Source organism: Rhopilema esculentum, unplaced genomic scaffold, assembly GCF_057945365.1.
Source record: "Rhopilema esculentum isolate cy_ngs unplaced genomic scaffold, ASM5794536v1 HiC_scaffold_35, whole genome shotgun sequence".
Classification (NCBI taxonomy): Eukaryota; Metazoa; Cnidaria; class Scyphozoa; order Rhizostomeae; family Rhizostomatidae; genus Rhopilema; species Rhopilema esculentum.
Genome location: NW_028300846.1, coordinates 51,789 through 69,494, shown reverse-complemented (window position 1 = coordinate 69,494; position 17,706 = coordinate 51,789). Strand labels below are relative to the sequence as shown.

Genomic DNA, 17,706 nt, shown 5'->3' with positions numbered 1-17,706 from the left:
TAAGGTGGATGTGGAAATTTTTTAATTTTAACCACCATGAAATACTTTCAAATATGCAAAATTAGCCAAATATGCTAAAATCGATTGAGATATGGCCAATGAAAAATTTGGAGTTAACGAATCGTTGCTATTTTGGCTCTGTTCATATGAAGTTATGAACAGAGACCAAAATACAGAGGTTTGATCAGTTACGCATTTATTACCCATGGCCCGGGCCCAGGGGCCCCCGAAATATCTTGGATTTAGGGGGCCCCGAGCAAAATTTTGAAAATTATCCATCAGATGATCCTTAACAACTACTTTAAGGATTTGCTATTTGCAGCGGTAGAAAAGAACAGGCAGCTTTTCTGTTCTCCCTGCAGTGTAACCGCTGACGATGCTCAACTAAAATTTCAAATTAATTGAACTAATAGTCTTTCAGCCATAGAGGCAGTGTGTCCGTACGAGATTTAACTTGGTCAGGACGGTAGTTACTGTTGTACTTGGGTGAGCTCATGCTCCCCCAAAAATTATTAAGACCCTTTGTTTTATCGGTTAATATCGGTTCAATCAAAGATTTGATTCTGGCAGAAATTAGCCGTGATACTTTAGAATTACCCATAAAAAAGAGGAGAGGCACAGCCCCCCTTCGAAAAGTAGAAAGGGGCCTAGTCCCCCTGAGCTCCCCTCTTCTAAAACCATGGTAATAACTATACTGTGTGCGTGTGCTTGTTTTTTGCTCCTGTCGAAAAAACCTGCGCCCTTTACAAAGGTTAATGCTATCTCAGTGAATATGGTACCTTTTCTCTTTAATGATGAAACGAGGAAAGATTTGTGATGCTCTTGTCTAAGGGGCGCTTTATCAGAGGCAGCATCTTAAGGAAAGCCTACCTCTAAAGACGATTTTGACGATTGCTTCATTCTGGAGATTTTCTGCATACGGTCTTGCATTCCTCTACACCCTTACTTTATCATTACTGAGCTCATGATGATGTCAAACGAAAGTATATAACTTAATGTCTAATTTGTTTATAATGAAGTCACTTTAGACTGCTGCTAGTACCACAAAATCGCAAGACAATATACGACATTATATAGTTGGGATGGAGGTTTCAGTAATTCACACTAATATTCGCAAATTTTTCCAAGAACCACAAATACAATAATATTGAACCTTGAATGACGTTCATTGAAACGAAGGCAGATTTTCAAAAATTAATTAACCGAGGAGAGGGGTCCTTCAGTTGTGAACTCGGAGAGTGTTTTTATTTGATGTGAACTAGAAAAACCCTATTCGGCAACCTGGCACTAGACACCCCCTAAAAATATTTCTAGCGCCGCCCCTCCTTGTCAGGTCAGTAGGATTTGCAGCATAACAAAACGTTGATTGATGTAGATGTTATTTTGTTATATTCTTGTCAATAAATCTACTAAAAAGTACAAAAGGCCTATCAAAGGCTTGTTTGTTGGTCCATTTAGTGGCATCCACTAGTATGCTGGTTTGTAATAACCTTGTTGCCCTGAACCACCTTGTTGGCCTGGAGATCCTGGGGCTCCTGGTCTGCCCGGTTCACCTGGTCTGCCTTGTGCTCCTGGTCTGCCTTGCTCTCCTGGTCTACCCGGTCTACCATCCGGACCTGGTCGTCCTGGCTTGCCTGGGTGACCTGGTCTTCCTTGCTTTCCTGGATGCCCCGGTTTTCCATCTCTCCCTGGGCGACCAGGGCCTCCCTGCCTTCCTGGACTACCCGGTCTTCCTTGATGTCCTGGTTTTCCTGGGTGGAGCAGAAGGAGCGAAAAACAATTAGATTTTTCGAATAATCTAGACAAATTCTACACCTGGGGCACAAGAGACAAATGTTTAAGGGCAGAAAATGTTTAAGATGAATTTGGTCCAAATGATGTTTCTATTCTTTGGTAACAGGATGATTTCAAGTGTAGAGGTTTAGCATTCGTTGTTGTTTACTTTCTTTGTTTTTCAACAGCCTTGAAATCGTTTTACTTTCTTTGTTTTTCAACAGCCTTGAACTTTGAATATACAAACTTACCATCCGTTCCTGGCCTTCCAGGGGGTCCTGGTGGTCCTGGCGGTCCTGGTGGTCCCTGTGACCCACTGACACTTTGTGAACCGTATGATGGTTTGTGGAAAGAACTGCCTTGTTGGTACGCATCTGATGGATAATTTGCTAAATCATCGTCTTCTTCTTCTGAATGGTAAGCCTCTGACAGACCTTCAAGTAAAAGAAGCTTGCTTGCAGAAAGGATTTGTAGGTGTCATTTTATAATGTCACACCCCCCCCCCCGGCTACACCAACTGCCGTTGAGTGGGGGTTGATAAGTGTGGCGTTAGGCAGAAATTCAATAGAATGCAGGACCTTCTAATACTGCAGAAACGTGCACTTTTCAAATTGTTTAGAGAACAAACATTCTAGATTTGCTATTTATAAAATACAACCACCTACCCTTACCAAATTCGTTTATGTCCGTTTATAGAAGAACTTGCTAGGCCGTAGTGACTATGATTATACGAAATCAGATTTGGTTTTTGTTACCTTGCATAGATTAAGGACCTCTATAAGAAACCAAAATTGCATACTGTGCTCTAATGCTATGCAAAAAATAAACTATTACTGATAATGCCATCTTACATACTTACACGTTACATGCAAGATTCTATTAAAAACGTAGGCTAAGTGAAATAATTATTGGATCCTTGAACAAATTTTGTGTAGGGTCACAAACCTTTGCAGCCAATGATGAGGATTGTGAGTACCACGACAGTCTTCATATTTCCAATGTAATCTTGTGACACTTCAAAGCAACCCAACAAGCAACTATGGCTCAGAGGGAATGGTGTTCTTTTATAGCATTAAAAGTCAATCATGTTTTAGATTAAATCAAAATTATTGTTGAATTACTTTGGGTGTAACTGTGTCTGGTCTGCGGCCAGCTGCCTTCATCAGTCCTTACGGCGTTAACTATCCTGGCTCTATTTGTTCTGATATGAAATTAAGAATAGGAAATGATCAAAATTTCGCATTAATTGCACAACATACCCTTTTTGCTGCCACAGTGCAAGGATGATATTGTTTATTGCCATAATTAATCTTCAGGTAAACACAAATACAGTAAAATTTGCACATTACTCGTGAAGATAATGAAATTATGCCAAAATCATTTCATTTTATTTTATTTTGGCCTAAATTCCTGTTCGCAAAATTATCTTTGAATTTCTTTGTTGTAGCAAGACAAAATTGTTTATCATCTGAAGAAGTCAGCTTTAATTGATTGATTTAAAGTTTATTAAAAATTCGACTAATTGAAATTTTATTCAAAAATAAATAATTGTGAAGATGTTTTCCAATAATCATTTAAGCCATGATCAATCAAATATTCAACATAATATATTAGACGAAAGAAACAATGTTTTTGTTACCAACATGGATTGGCAGAATGCTTCGTTTTTGCAGTGTGCTTGAAAAAGTGAATGAACATGATCTATTTGTATGGCAGTTTCCTGGCAAGCCCTCCTCTGGCCCATCACGCTACTCCTTATCTAAAACCACCCCACAATTAGTAAATATCAAGTGGACTACAATACAAACTGAATGACAAAAGGTGGTGGCTGCCTCGGAATTACAGAGTGCATTCATCCTATTGGCATTCAGCACTTGCTTGTAAAATTATAAACAAGTTACTCTCAATCCAGAATTATGTATACGATGAGGATTCTAAACTCAATATTACAGTGTAAAGAGAGAGACATCCTACGGACACCTCTGATTAGCGGACAAATTTTTTTCCCCGATCGTTTTCTGGTCAAAGTCTCATAAAAAACTTTCTAAAAAGAGCGGACACTCTAATTAACGGAAAATATTTTTTGCACAAAATAGTCAATTTGGCTTTTTTTCTCTTTCCAATTAGTGGACAGTACAAAAAATTTAGGAGCCAGCGAATAAAAAAATGAGACGAATGAGACAAATATTTATTTCAAACACTTTGAAACTTGACAATCTAGTTGGTTTTTTACAGCTTCGAGCTTCTTTACAACCCAGTTTACTAACTTTTTTGTCCATGAAAGTGTTGTGGTACGCTCAATTTGGTTTTTCTTTCTTTTTCTAAGTGTCTAAGTTCAACCCGATAGCCTCTAATTACCTAGACTACACCCAGAGGTGGCGTCATAAATCTTCCGACAGAGGGGTTGGAGCTTCCGACAGGGGGGCTAAAATGACTAAAATATGCAGTTTTCGTACGTTATTATGTCAAATTTGCTCCAACAATAACCTAAAATTTCCTCCGATGGGGGGGGGGGCTAGGTGCTTCCGACGGAGGTGCTGTAGCGCCCTAGCCCTCCCTGTGCGCCACCACTGATTACACCTTTTAAATATAAAACTAGAGTCTATTTTCAACTTTGGGACTTATAGTGCACAACTTTGCAAAAGGCGGACACTTCCAATTAGCGGACACCCTGCTCTGGCTTCGACGGTGTCCGCTAATTGGAGAGAATACTGTATTATAACAATTTGTAAAGATGATAGTTAAAAGACGCCTCTGGTTTAATGCTTTGTCCACAAAATCTTTCTATTCTATAAACACTCGCTTTTTGGCGATATTCAGAATGTGGTCGTCACTTGTCTCGCTTGCGATGTTACAACAATGACAAAAAATACAAAGCAACAAACACAAAAGCAGGTGACCGCGCAGTTTACCAAACGACACGTTGACTGAAGAAGCTATAATTTAGTAGGCCCTATGTTTATAAGCGTCTGTTTATATAAAGTATCAAAATTCATTTGGAACACTGGAAAATAAATTGCAAGGATTGCATGTAAGTTAGACACATTGTTGGAGCGTGAGCAATACTAGGCATTTTAAATTTTTCTCATTTTCTGGTATATTGTCTACTTAATTGTTAATATTACATTGTCCTTGAAGGCAGTGTGAAATTTTGTTCTTTGTTTAGATAAACCAATGAACGGCGCGAAGTACTGCCTTGGTTGCGGTAGCGGCAGAATTCATAACCACCCCAAACAAGTTATTCTTGTATACAGTTATCCTTCTGTTGAAACAGCCTTTTACTACCTGCTTTTTGACAATACCAACACTGCTAGACTATGGAAGGTTGGGAAAAGGAAATCTTTGAAAATACAGCAGTTGCTAAATGCAACTAGATACCTTCTACCGTGAACTAACTTAAAGCTTCTCTTCCTGTACCAGAATAATGAGCTGCTGTTGGGACTGTCAAAGCGATAAAAGCGACATCGAGAAATACTGTAAAAGGAAAAAGACAAGAAGCAGTCTAAGATCCGTTAGGGATCAGCTCTGGACTAGCAGCGAGAAAGAGCGGTTTTGGAAGGTTCTTGAAAATTATATAAAGTATCTAATCATTAAAAACAGACCCCTTTTACAGCCTGATTTATTTGCCAACAAGAGAAAGGTTGGGCAAGGTGATTTCTCGCAAGAGATGATTTGGATACGGGAATGTTTATGGACTGGCCAGTACAGCTCAGCTGTTGCCATGTTCATAACATTGAACCATCCAAAGGAAGTCAGCCTCATTGATAACGTCGGCCATGAGCGGGAATTGGAGGAAATCAAAAGGATTTTCATGAACTAAATCTAAATAGAGATCATGTGGGATCAAAAACAGAATTCTTTCTCGAATTGGAATCCCCTTTGCTCCAGCTCCAAAGGTTATTGGCAAGGTATTGTTTCTCGTTGCTACGACATAAGAAAATCTCTAAAAGCTGAAAGGGACACGATGACCTCACCCTGGTTAAATTCAACCACGCCCATAGACTGGAAATATTGAAAAACTTGCTTCTATTTTGTGGCTGTGAAGCATTTGAGTTAATCTGAGGAGTGTAGGATTTCCAGGAAACGTAGATTTGAAGAAATACAGCTGCAGAAAGTCGAATTATCAGAGAGTTTCGTGAATTATTTTTCAGAATTTACCTCTCCTAACTTCAGTAACTCTTCTTTCCAGAGTTTGTAGTTGTAGTTAATGCTGTAATCTGGTTATGAAATATAGTAATGAAAATGTATTATGTTTAATGTAGTTGCGTGGTGAAATTTGAGATTAATCAGACATTCTGCGTCGTCCTTCCAATACCTATTTACGTTAGAGAATAATGTTACATAATGGTAATGCCGAGAATTCAAAAAGGAAAGGACAGAACCTTATAATATTAAGGTTCCGTCAGTATAAATGAGTTTTTTGAATACGATTCCACAAGGGAATGATTTTTTTGAAAATATCTGAAAAGTCCACACATGGTAATACTTTAGATGATTTCTTGCCACTTAGCTTTCATAAGCTGTTTCAACAAGATAAGATTATTTTTTGAAATAATTAATAAAGCAATAAAATGCTGACCGCAACTTTGACCATTATGATAATAATAATAGTAAGAATCTGAAACTCGTTTCATTTACCCTGCAACTGGGTACCACACAGTGGTACCGTGGAGGGGACCTCAGGAGGGCTCAGCCCCCTCGTTAAAATTCAGAGAGATTTTGGGCGGGCCTAACAGGCGAGGTTGGACTAGGCGAATTCTGTGTTGGCAACCCTTTATTATAGTAAAGATTCCTCGTGCTACCTGCTACTTGCTACCACCATTGGGTACCTTAATTTTGAATACATTTCACCCAAGGGTTTCAGAAATTTTTGCAATGTTTTAATGATGATTTTAAAACTTTAGCCTTATTTGTAGCAAAGCTAATTATTTCTGTCTTGGCTTTTAAATAAAAATTTAAATAGTAGATGTTTGCTCGTTTTTCCACTCGATAGAAGATCACAACAGAGTCATCTTTTGATTGGGGCCCACCGGGAAATCTCCTGGTTCCCGGCAAGCCAGTCTGCCACTGCGCTGACTGTGTTCCCAATCAGCTTGTAAGCTAAATATTTTTTGACACATTAATAAAGTTTTTGATTGATTGATTGATTGATTGATTGATTGATTGATTGATTGATTGATTGATTGATTGATTGATTGATTGGTTGATTGATTGATTGATTGATTGATTGATTTATTGATTGATTGATTGATTGGGCAGAGCTGACCATATGGACAGGGATATCCGTCTTTCCCTATCATGAAATAAATTTTTAAAGATTTTTATTTTCATGACAGGTTTAAACAAAAATCAACTTGAACAGAGAAATTCAATAAAGAATACACGTTGGTAATAGTCTATAGATCTAAATCAAGATAGATGAGTTACAATAAGTACAAGTTTTAAAAATTCTTAACTGCAATACTATAATAATAAAACAATAAGAGAAACAAGAGTAAAAAACTTGCTCAGTGCCTTTGGAACTCTCATGAATAAGAGTTTGGTTTTTATATGTGTAAAAATGTGTCTTTTACTACTTACATAAACACCTCTTAACCTAGAAATAGCAAAAATCTATGATTAAATAATCGATTTGCTCTAAACAAAGGTATATGCAAGCTTAAAATAGGCATTAAATGCAGTTTTTTAATCTATTGTGACTAATGATTATCATTACACTTGTGACATTATAACCCTACGATAATGATCAACAAAATACTGACGTTCTTGAAATTAAAAAAATGTCAAACCAGCAAACCCAACAGCAAACTCAAACTTCATTCGAGTCGGAGCAAGGGACACAGCACTCTTTATAAAAACCGTACTTAACAAAACTTTTACTATCACAATTGCAATTGCTATTGTTAGTATTACTATTTTAAAAACCCCAACCGTTTTTCTTTTTTTTTCTAACAAAGCGGACTCCTGCTATGGCAATGACAATAATATTTATGACTCCGAGGATTCCGAGACCAACTGCAAGGCCGATCGCAATGCTCTTCCAATCCTTGACATCATTCTCTTTAACTTTCCGATCTAGAAATTAAGAAAGCAAAAACACTATCACTATTAATATGCAATGCTTTCACTTTCCAATGATAATTTTCCTTATTTTTTCTTCTTTATGTTCAAATTCCCTGATTTCCTTTCAAGTATACTTATAGAGAAGTGCCTAAGCAAGGTAAAATCGTTTGCAAAATGCTTGCCTAGTTACAGCATGCTACAGACCTGACCAAAAAAATCGCACTACAAACTCAAATCGCACAGCAGAACACCGAAACAGTAACAAAATATTGATTGCTTTAGAGCACATTGCTAAACTCTGTAATGACGACATGTTTCAGATAATTGGCAGAGCCGGGTCGTCTTTCCATCTAGCAGTTTCGGAATCGATCTAAAAGCCGCCATTGTGTAGACAGAAGGAGTTCATTTTCTCGCTTGGACTCCAGTGTTAATTCTTCTTTAGGCACGCAGCACTGATTGGTCAACTTATGCCGGTTTTGTGCTTGCGTTTTTCTGATTGGTCTATTTCGATCCACAACTGGGTATATAGTTTTCATCATGTTCTTTCAGACCCTTATTCTGACGTTTTATGCTCTGAGGAGTGTCAGGCGAAAAAGCTTTTAGCCAATATGTTGTAAAATGTAAATTTTTTTCAAAGCCATTTTCGAAATTAAGATCATATTTATGGGGGCTTTTTACAATGTTTCAAAGGCTGAATAACAAAATCTTGCACTGAAGTTATTCAATCAATCAATCAAATTGTTTACCTTATACATATATAGAATAGAAAGGAATTAGTACCCACCGCTAATATAGACAGTGTACACTTTCTTCACTTCTCTTCCTTGTTTCGGTTTTCCTCTGCAAATTACTGTCGTTGGATTCTGTCTTCTTTGTAGATTAATCAACATTATTGTTCTTGAAACGATTGTTTCAGATTTAGATGAAACATTTTGTGTTATGCTCCTCTTTGAAATGAGTGATTTGACTTCTTGTCTGCTCACGTCAAATATCACGTCAGAAGCGGGTCGGCTTTGGACCGCACACAGAATTGTGACACTTTCCCCAGATTTAATATGAAAAACTGTTTCTGTCGTCGTTAATTCAGGCACAAACGAAACAGGTTCTATAAGGTAAAATATGAAAAAATAGATAGCTGTTCCTTAAGATTTTAAAACTTTACTTTTAAATCTTGTTAAATCTACTGGCAAAACAGGACAGTAGGTAGGCGTGGGGCAAATCACTCTATGTTATGTAAATCTCGTACACCTCTAGTTGAAATCCTATGGCTTTATATGAAAATCTGTAGAAATCCTTTTGTTTTGGTGGAAAATTCAAACCATTTTTCCTATACGGATTTGCCCCTCATAGGTAAGAGGGCCGTTGAGTCCTAACAAGCCCCTTTTGACCTTTTACTTGTGTATGATTCGTAGATTGCCATAAAGATATGTGAACTTCGAAGTGACTTTTTTATAATAGCTAAGAATAATGGACAGGTTGAGACTAACCTAAGACTTAGTTAAGCTGAATTGAAAATTTAGGATTTGTTTCCAAGTAGCGGTACAATTATCCCAGTAAGAGGGCCCATGTGACAGGATTATTGTATAATCAGCAAGCATCACTGTTTGGGAATCAATAAGAGGCCGTTTACATGAGATTCGAAATGAAACTCATGCCATGTGCTCGTGCTCAGGATACTCAGGTCTCATGTAAAGGGCCCATTATTGATCCCCAAGGGGTCATCCACAAAGTACGTACACAGTTTGAGAGCAACTTTTTGACCCCTTCCTCCCCCTTGTACGCACATGTACGCTTTTCGTGTACCCCCCCCCTTTTGCGTACACTGCGTATGCTTATATCTTTTAACCCCCCCCCCCCCCCATTTCAAGGTATAGTGCAAATAATTGAGAGTTTCCAGGGAAATTCAGGGATTTGTCCATATTGACCATTCCTTGTTATAATACATGTTAATGCAGTTGTCTAATTTATGCAACCATGTGAAGCACATCGAAGCAGATTCTTTAACATTGAACTTATTGTATTTAGCTTTCTAAAAGGCAAAGCCTTTCACATAGTTTTTATCGGAAGTTCATCAAACAGAGCAGATTTTAGGTTGGATGAAAATATGCAACAAACTTCCCATTAAAATCTCTGCCATATGAACAATGAATGAGCAAGCTTGCAAGGCTCAAATTTCACGTTTAGAAATTTCTTAAGCGTACGTACTAAATACCCATTACATCCCTCCCCCTTGTACGCAAGCGTACGATTTTTGGTCCACTCCCCCTCCCCCTGAGTGCTCCCAAAGTCACTGCCTTCGTCAGAGTTCTCGTCTGTGACATGAAAACTTTCATTGCTTTCGAATAGTAAACGTATAAACTATTCGTTATTTCTTGTTTGGTCTGTTTTCTAAAGAACACTGCTTTTCAAGATGCAGCGTTTGAAAGAGGGCGATGCAGCGTTTGAAAGAGGAGTTTTAAGAAAAAGATTAAAACTTGGAAAGATACAAAATGCAACTGCAGACTATGCAAACCTTACGTTGCGCAGATTGGATTCTTGAAATAGTCATCGAATAATTGTATATTTTTATCTAATGAGGCCTCCCTTTTAATTTTGTACATTCCCTATATTATTTTATCCATTCATTGTAATTAATTTAAGATTTGTAAATTTAGTATAAATAGTAGGCTTTCATTAGCTGTTATATTAGCTAAAAAATTTGCTTCGCCTACTGTAAATAATATAATAATAATAATATAATAATAATAATAATGATAATAAAAATAATAATATAATAATAATAATAATAATAATAATAATAGTAATAATAATAATGGAAACATTTCATTTTCAATTCAACTTAAACTACAACTACAAATCTCACTATTACAAGGTAATTTGCAATTGGCTAGCCTGGTTTTACAAGAAAAAACTATAACAATCGTAAGGTAAAAGGAAAAACTGAGAAAAAAAAATAAAACAACTTAAGTTAAAAAGGATGTAATTCCGGATTTGTCCATGGCTTATTTTTGCAAAAAAATATGTAGTACGTAGTACGGATGGCAATGTTGGAAAGTTTAGAAATGAGATACCGTTTTTGTTGCTGATCGATGGAGAGAGAGTCATGGAAACTTTTCATTTTGAATTCCTATTAAAACTGCAATTACAAATCTCACTATTACAAGGTAATTTGTAACTGGCTAGCCTGTGTTTACAAAATAAAAACTATTACATCGTAGTAATGAGAAAAAAGAATTGTTAAAAGGGGTGTAGCTCTGGATTAGTCCAAGTTTTGTTTCTACAGCAGAATATATAGTATGTGGTGCGAATGGAGATGCTTGTAAGTTTGGAGATGAGGTAGCGTTTCTGTTGATGATCAATGGACAAAGAGTCACACATGTCGATGAATGAGCTGCAGGAGTCGCCAAAAATACCAAGTGAACTGATGGAAAGATTGACAAACGAGACTGACTTAAACTGACGTTTTAAGTCAGATACGAGGGTGGCATATTTCCCTGACTTTCTGACAGCATTGCAGTTGAGATTTGTTTCAAAGCCTATGGTTAGCTCTTAAACGTACAGACAGTTTTCCTTAGTTTTGAGAAGTAAGTCAGGGCATAGTTGATCTCCAGTTATGATAGAAGGGGAAAGAAAGCCTGGTAAATCTGCGTAGAGAGAAGACCCATTTATTGCTTGGAAGGAAGTGGCTAGAAAGTTTAATGCAGAATTATGACGCCAAGTATAGCGTCCTTGGTCAAGGTACACAATAATAATAATAATAATAATGGAAACATTTCATTTTCAATTCAACTTAAACTACAATTACAAATCTCACTATTACAAGGTAATTTGCAATTGGCTAGCCTGGTTTTACAAGAAAAAACTATAACAATCGTAAGGTAAAAGGAAAAACTGAGAAAAATAAAACAACCAAAATTAAAACGGATATAATTCCGGATTTGTCCATGGTTTATTTTTGCAACAAAATATGTAGTACGTAGTACGAATGGCAATGTTGGAAAGTTTAGAGATGATATACCGTTTTTGTTGTTGATCGATGGAGAGAGAGTCACACATTTTGAAGAAAGAGATGCAGGAATTGCCAAAGATGCCAAGAGAGCTCATAGAAAGATTCACAAAAGAGACACATTTGAACTTTCGCTGTAAGTCAGATAGGAGAGGAGCATACTTGCTGTGTTTTCTTGTTGCATTTGTGTCAAGATTGGATTCAAAACCAACAGTAAGCTCTAAGATGTATAGGTAATTGTTGTTAGTCTTCAAGAGAAGATCTGGGCGAAGGTTTTCTCCAGTTATGATTGATGGTGAAAGATAGCCAGGTATATCAGCGTAGATGGTAGATTCATTAACAGCTTTAAGAGACGTAGCTAGAAAGTTTAAGATAGAGTTATGACGCCAGGTGTATCGGCCTTGTTCCAAGTATGTTTTGCAGCCAGCAACAACGTGAAGGAGGGTTTCTGGCAGAAAACAGAAAGAACAATCAGAAGTCTGGCTCAAGTTCCACTTTTTCAAGTTTTTCTGTGTAGCAAGGGTATTGTTCAGGTACCTTATGGTGAAATTGAAAATATTCTGAGGCATGCTACTTTGCACCTTGGACCAAAGTTTGTTTATTTGTGGAAGATCCTGGTTAAAAAGATGTGACAATAAAGATCCTTGGGAAGTTAGAATGTTTTGCAGACGATCTTTATGCTCTTGCTGGACAGCCTTTAATGCTTCTTTCGTGTTCCTATATATATCATATTGTATATTTGTGCTACTGCTGGTATTTTTCCATAAAGAGCGAATGTTATCGTTTGGTGAAGATTTCAATGCGTTGCGTAAAATAGTTTGACACTGTAGGAATTTGGCGGATGGTAAAGTTAGGCTGAGTCCAAACTGGTTTTTAGAAAGAATAATGCTACTCAAGGTAGCACTTATTGGGAGGTCGAGCCACTGGCGGATGTATTTGGATACAAGGTTGTCAAGATTCTCGACAACCCACGTCTTTGAAAGATCTGCTACAGTAAGGTTCCAAGAGATTTTAGAAAGAACAAAGTTGTGATAAAGAAGCAACTTATTTTTTGCATGTAAAGGCTGGGAATCAATTTGTTTGAGCATGTTGGACAGTGATGATAAAAGATCAGATTTATGTTCTTGGTTTGTCATTTCAAAGTCAAAATGACGACCGAGGTACTTAAAAGAATTTCCATTCGAGACAGGTGGGATAGATTCGTTGTTTATGAAAAGATTAGGTTGATACTGAAGAGAACGTGTGGAAAATTTCTTTATTCCAAAAGTGATGCATTTATCGACACGTATGATCATGTTAGCCCATTGGCACCAGCGAGTGAAACAATTCAGTAGAAGTTGGTTTTCTTTCTCATTGCTGGTGATAACGGCAGCATCGTCTGCGAATTGAAACCAATGGACTGGTTGAAACATACGGTCGTTCTGATCATGTGGGGAGAAACCTAACTGTTTGTATTTTTCAGCTTTTATGTACTGTATGAATGTGTTGAAGCATAGATTAAATAGTAGAGGACTGAGGCAGTCGCCTTGAAGAACACCGCGACGGACTGGAATAGCAGGAGTATTATAGTGGCTTGTGATGATAGAGGTTTTAAAATCGGTGTAAAGGCTAGAGATAAGAAGTTGTATGTTGTCAGGAATATGATGGTAAGATAGTACAGTGGGTATCAAATTATGATGTACTTCTCCAAATGCATTTTTAAGATCGAGAAGAGTGACAACTAGTGAACGTTGCTTGATACGAGCTTTGTTTATGACCTGAGCCATCATGGCAGTATGCTCTAAGGTCCCTGAAATAATATAATAATAATATAATAATTATAATTATAATTATAATAATAATAATAATAATAATAATAATAATAATAAAAGGGCGGCGTTTGTTACGAATGGTTGGCTGAGAGCGCGGCGTTTAAAGGAGAGCGGCGTTTATCAGAGAGGGATGTTCATTAGAGGAAATACGGTACAACATAAGAGTTAAAACTCACTGTAAACAGTTCTTATCCAATGTTTTGAGCTTTCAATGTGATGTGTTCGGCCTTGATATTCGTAGTCGACTTTGCACAAAAACCCCAAATTTTCATCTGGTACCTTGACATCTTTTATAACAAATGAAACATTTCTTGTGTAGTGTATTCGCTTGTCAAAGTCTGGTGAAAATCCAGCTGATGGTTTTCGGAATGTATTCGTGTGTTTATCATACTGCGCCAAGATCGTCATCCAATCAGAACCATTTTCTTTGTAGCCACAGTCCAAGCGATCGAAGGCTGAACTGTTGCTGTCTGGCGAAAATTTGACCACCGTTATTGTAATATTAGATCCTTCTCGTACCGAATGTGGCTGCAACTTCACCTCCACCGACCCACAACATGCTAAATTGACACCTATAGAAACAGTTGAAAACTCAATAAACTTTGCGTTTGCCTTCTAGGTTATAGAAGATCAAGATCCGATATTTTAAGCTGGGTTTTCACAATATAACATTTAAGAACCATCAAGATTTTTTGAAGGAGAACTTCTAAGCTTCAAGGTTTATTACATACTGATGTTTAGATCCATCAAACAACAATTTATGGAGTGAAGGACTAAAATTTGATACCAATTCAGCTAAAGGCAAACAAAATATTTGATTAAAACGTACCAAAAGGTGAAAGAACTATGAACAGGACCCACATTAAGTCCATCGTATCCGATTTTACCAACCTGCAATATAAGTTAGAAAATATCAGACAAAAGAGCATACATCATGTAAAATAGATGCAAGGAGTTAAGAAAGTGATATTGCACAGGGCCCGATTTCTCGAAGCACTTGGTCTTTATGTCTTACAATACAATTGAACTTACTGTTTATATGCAACTAATTTGAATAGAGCTAAAATACCTCTACTTTCACTGATAAATGATTTACACTCGTACTTACATGTAGCGTCCACCAAGCAACTCTTACTGTATCCAGAATAAACTACTATTTATACCAAGAACTGGGAATTCCCCCTCTTGACATGTGTTCGGTTTTGATTGGTCCAGCATATAAATATGAGATGATGTCATCTAATAAAAGTGTTTTCTTGGAAGCAGAGTTTGGGTAGGAAAACCGCAATGAGAAAAACAAAGCAATGGAAGGCCTAGAGGGGTCACTTGATTTTTTTATATACAATCTGCAATTATACAAAGTCAAATAAAATCTAAAAGACCCAAAAATATCAAAATGCAAAATCTTGTTGCTGAGCACACAAGAAAGTATCAGTCATAGTAATTTAGATTGTTTGGAAAAGAATAAATTGAATTAGCATTTATTTCCTCACATTATAGATCTTTACATATAGATACAGAATAGGATTCATATTTCTTGGTGCATCATCTCCGTCTCCGGTAAAATCTAAACCATCATAAAGTGGGCTATGTACAACTCATGTTTATGTATACCACTTTATTCTGGAAAGAAACGCTGTCCTGAGCTTGCATGCCGAATTGGGAAGCCTGAGATAACCCTACACGGATGAAAACTCTGTTAAATGAACAAATAAATAGCATCCTTGGAGAGATGCATAGTGAATTTATGGAAACACAGTTGGTGGAATTCAAGTTGGAAATGCGAACAACCACAGAAACATCAAGAAGGCAGGTACTCTGGCAAATGCCAGTCTTGAAAAGATTTTTCAGTCTTCTCTTATGCGCAAAAATGACCGCGCAGCATATTACGGACTGAGGGGTCCAATTTTCTTTTCGAGTGAGGGGGGGGGGGCTAAAAATATTTTTATTTTTTTTGGGGGTCTAGAGTCTCCTCAGCCCCCTTCCCCCCGCTTCCACGGTCTTCACAGTCAGCCTTAATTGTATGGAATTGTATTTAGGATTGACCGATTACTGATGAAAATATTAGATATGCAAACAATCTTTTGGTGGTACAAAACTTGTAAATAGCTTTGAAAAAAGCAAACATTTAGTAAACTAAAGCTTTTCGTCTGACACTCTTCAGAGTTTAAAATGTCAGAACATAGATCGAAAACTCTACGCTAAGAAATATATATACCCAGTTGTGGATCGAAATAGGCCAATCAGAAACACGAGCACATGACTGTAAAGGTTGACCAATCAGTGCCGCTTGCCTATTAGAATGTTACCAATGGAGTCCTAAGGTGAAAACGAACTCCTTTTGTCTACACAGTAGCGGTTTTTTCGTGCTTATGTAGATAGATTCTAAAACTGCTAGGTGGAACGACGATCGGGCTTTACCAATAATCCGAAACATGTCGCCATTATAGTTTTTTGCACAAACTGGGTTTTCTAGCAAATGCTGCCCGATAGCAGAATCGCAGGTCTTATTAGTAATTTTGGATTTGCAAGACCGAGGTGGCTGTTCTCTTTGGGGATGTGTTTTGTTTCTAATATTAGATGGAACGTGTTGTTTTATCCTATCCTCCAATCTTTGGGTGGTGCGTCCTACGTAGCCAGAATCACACTGGCACGTGAATTCATACACAACAGAACTTTTTTTTGTGGCAGGAACGCAGTCCTTTTGAATGGACGGAAGGGCCTTTTTTGTACTGTAAACAACACGTGGGTTAACCGCGAAGAAACAATTTGTTATGGCCTGTTTTATTTGGCTTTCAAAACGTAGGGAGCTGTTACCGATCCAAGGTAGTTTTAGATAGACCGGGCACTTTTGAGGACCAAATTTTACGTCAGCCGAGAAATTTCCTATCTTCTCCTTAATGTAAACTGAAATAACATGTTCTGGATAGCCGTTCTCCAGAAAAATCTTAGTAAGTTTTTCAAGTTCCGAGTCGAGTTTAGACTTGGAACAAATCATCAGTGCCCTATGTGTGAGCGTTTTGATGAGGCTGATTTTTCTTTGTTTTGGGCAAAACGAACTCCATCGAGTGTATAACCCCGAAGATGTGGGTTTACGGTATACACTGGTGAGAAATCCAGTGTCAGATTTTTCAACCAAAACATCAAGAAATGGCAAGGAGTTATTTTCTTCCTTTTCAAATGTAAAATGTAGGGCTGTGTGAAGACCATTAAGGCGTTTTAGGAAAATATCACACTCAGCCTCTGTTTTGAAAATAGTATATGTATACATTAGCAGTCTTTTCACTAATGTCCCTTTGAATGAGACCATCAAAATATGTGCCGACGCTTTGTACCGGAGCGAGCTTAATAGCCCACCATTCCCTGCCAGTGTGATTCTGGCTACGTAGGACGCACCACCCAAAGATTGGAGGATAGGATAAAACAACACGTTCCATCTAATATTAGAAACAAAACACATCCCCAAAGAAAACAGCCACCTCGGTCTTGCAAATCCAAAATTACTAATAAGACCTGCGATTCTGCTATCGGGCAGCATTTGCTAGAAAACCCAGTTTGTGCAAAAAACTATAATGGCGACATGTTTCGGATTATTGGTAAAGCCTGATCGTCGTTCCACCTAGCAGTTTTAGAATCTATCTACATAAGCACGAAAAAACCGCTACTGTGTAGACAAAAGGAGTTCGTTTTCACCTTAGGACTCCATTGGTAACATTCTAATAGGCAAGCGGCACTGATTGGTCAACCTTTACAGTCATGTGCTCGTGTTTCTGATTGGCCTATTTCGATCCACAACTGGGTATATATATTTCTTAGCGTAGAGTTTTCGATCTATGTTCTGACGTTTTAAACTCTGAAGAGTGTCAGACGAAAAGCTTTAGTTTACTAAATGTTTGCTTTTTTCAAAGCTATTGAAAATATTAGACTGAAACTAGAGCACTTCTCCACATTCTTAATAAAAAAAGTACTATGAGCATCCCTCCTGTTAGCATGTGCCAAGACCCTCTACTTTCAGGTTAGGGGTGTGGAACACAGGCTAACCTATTGTAAGTC

At 37.5% G+C, this 17,706-nt stretch overlaps 2 protein-coding genes across 2 annotated transcripts; both read right to left on the bottom strand.

The window, feature by feature from the left end:
- Window positions 1-751: 751 nt before the first annotated feature.
- On the bottom strand, window positions 752-3,486 carry LOC148957266 (uncharacterized). Its single transcript, XM_089115625.1, has 4 exons — window positions 3,413-3,486; window positions 2,719-2,810; window positions 2,025-2,207; window positions 752-1,751 (listed from the first exon to the last, which is right to left on the bottom strand). The coding sequence occupies exons 1-4, from the start codon at window positions 3,469-3,471 to the stop codon at window positions 1,468-1,470; spliced, it is 618 nt and encodes a 205-aa protein (XP_088971751.1). The 5' UTR covers window positions 3,472-3,486; the 3' UTR covers window positions 752-1,467.
- Window positions 3,487-7,162: 3,676 nt separating this feature from the next.
- On the bottom strand, window positions 7,163-14,741 carry LOC148957265 (uncharacterized). The gene is made up of 5 exons (XM_089115623.1): window positions 14,686-14,741; window positions 14,483-14,544; window positions 13,830-14,225; window positions 8,621-8,941; window positions 7,163-7,848 (listed from the first exon to the last, which is right to left on the bottom strand). Exons 2-5 carry the CDS (start codon window positions 14,523-14,525, stop codon window positions 7,691-7,693), a joined length of 918 nt encoding a protein of 305 aa, XP_088971749.1. The 5' UTR covers window positions 14,526-14,544; window positions 14,686-14,741; the 3' UTR covers window positions 7,163-7,690.
- Window positions 14,742-17,706: the final 2,965 nt, after the last annotated feature.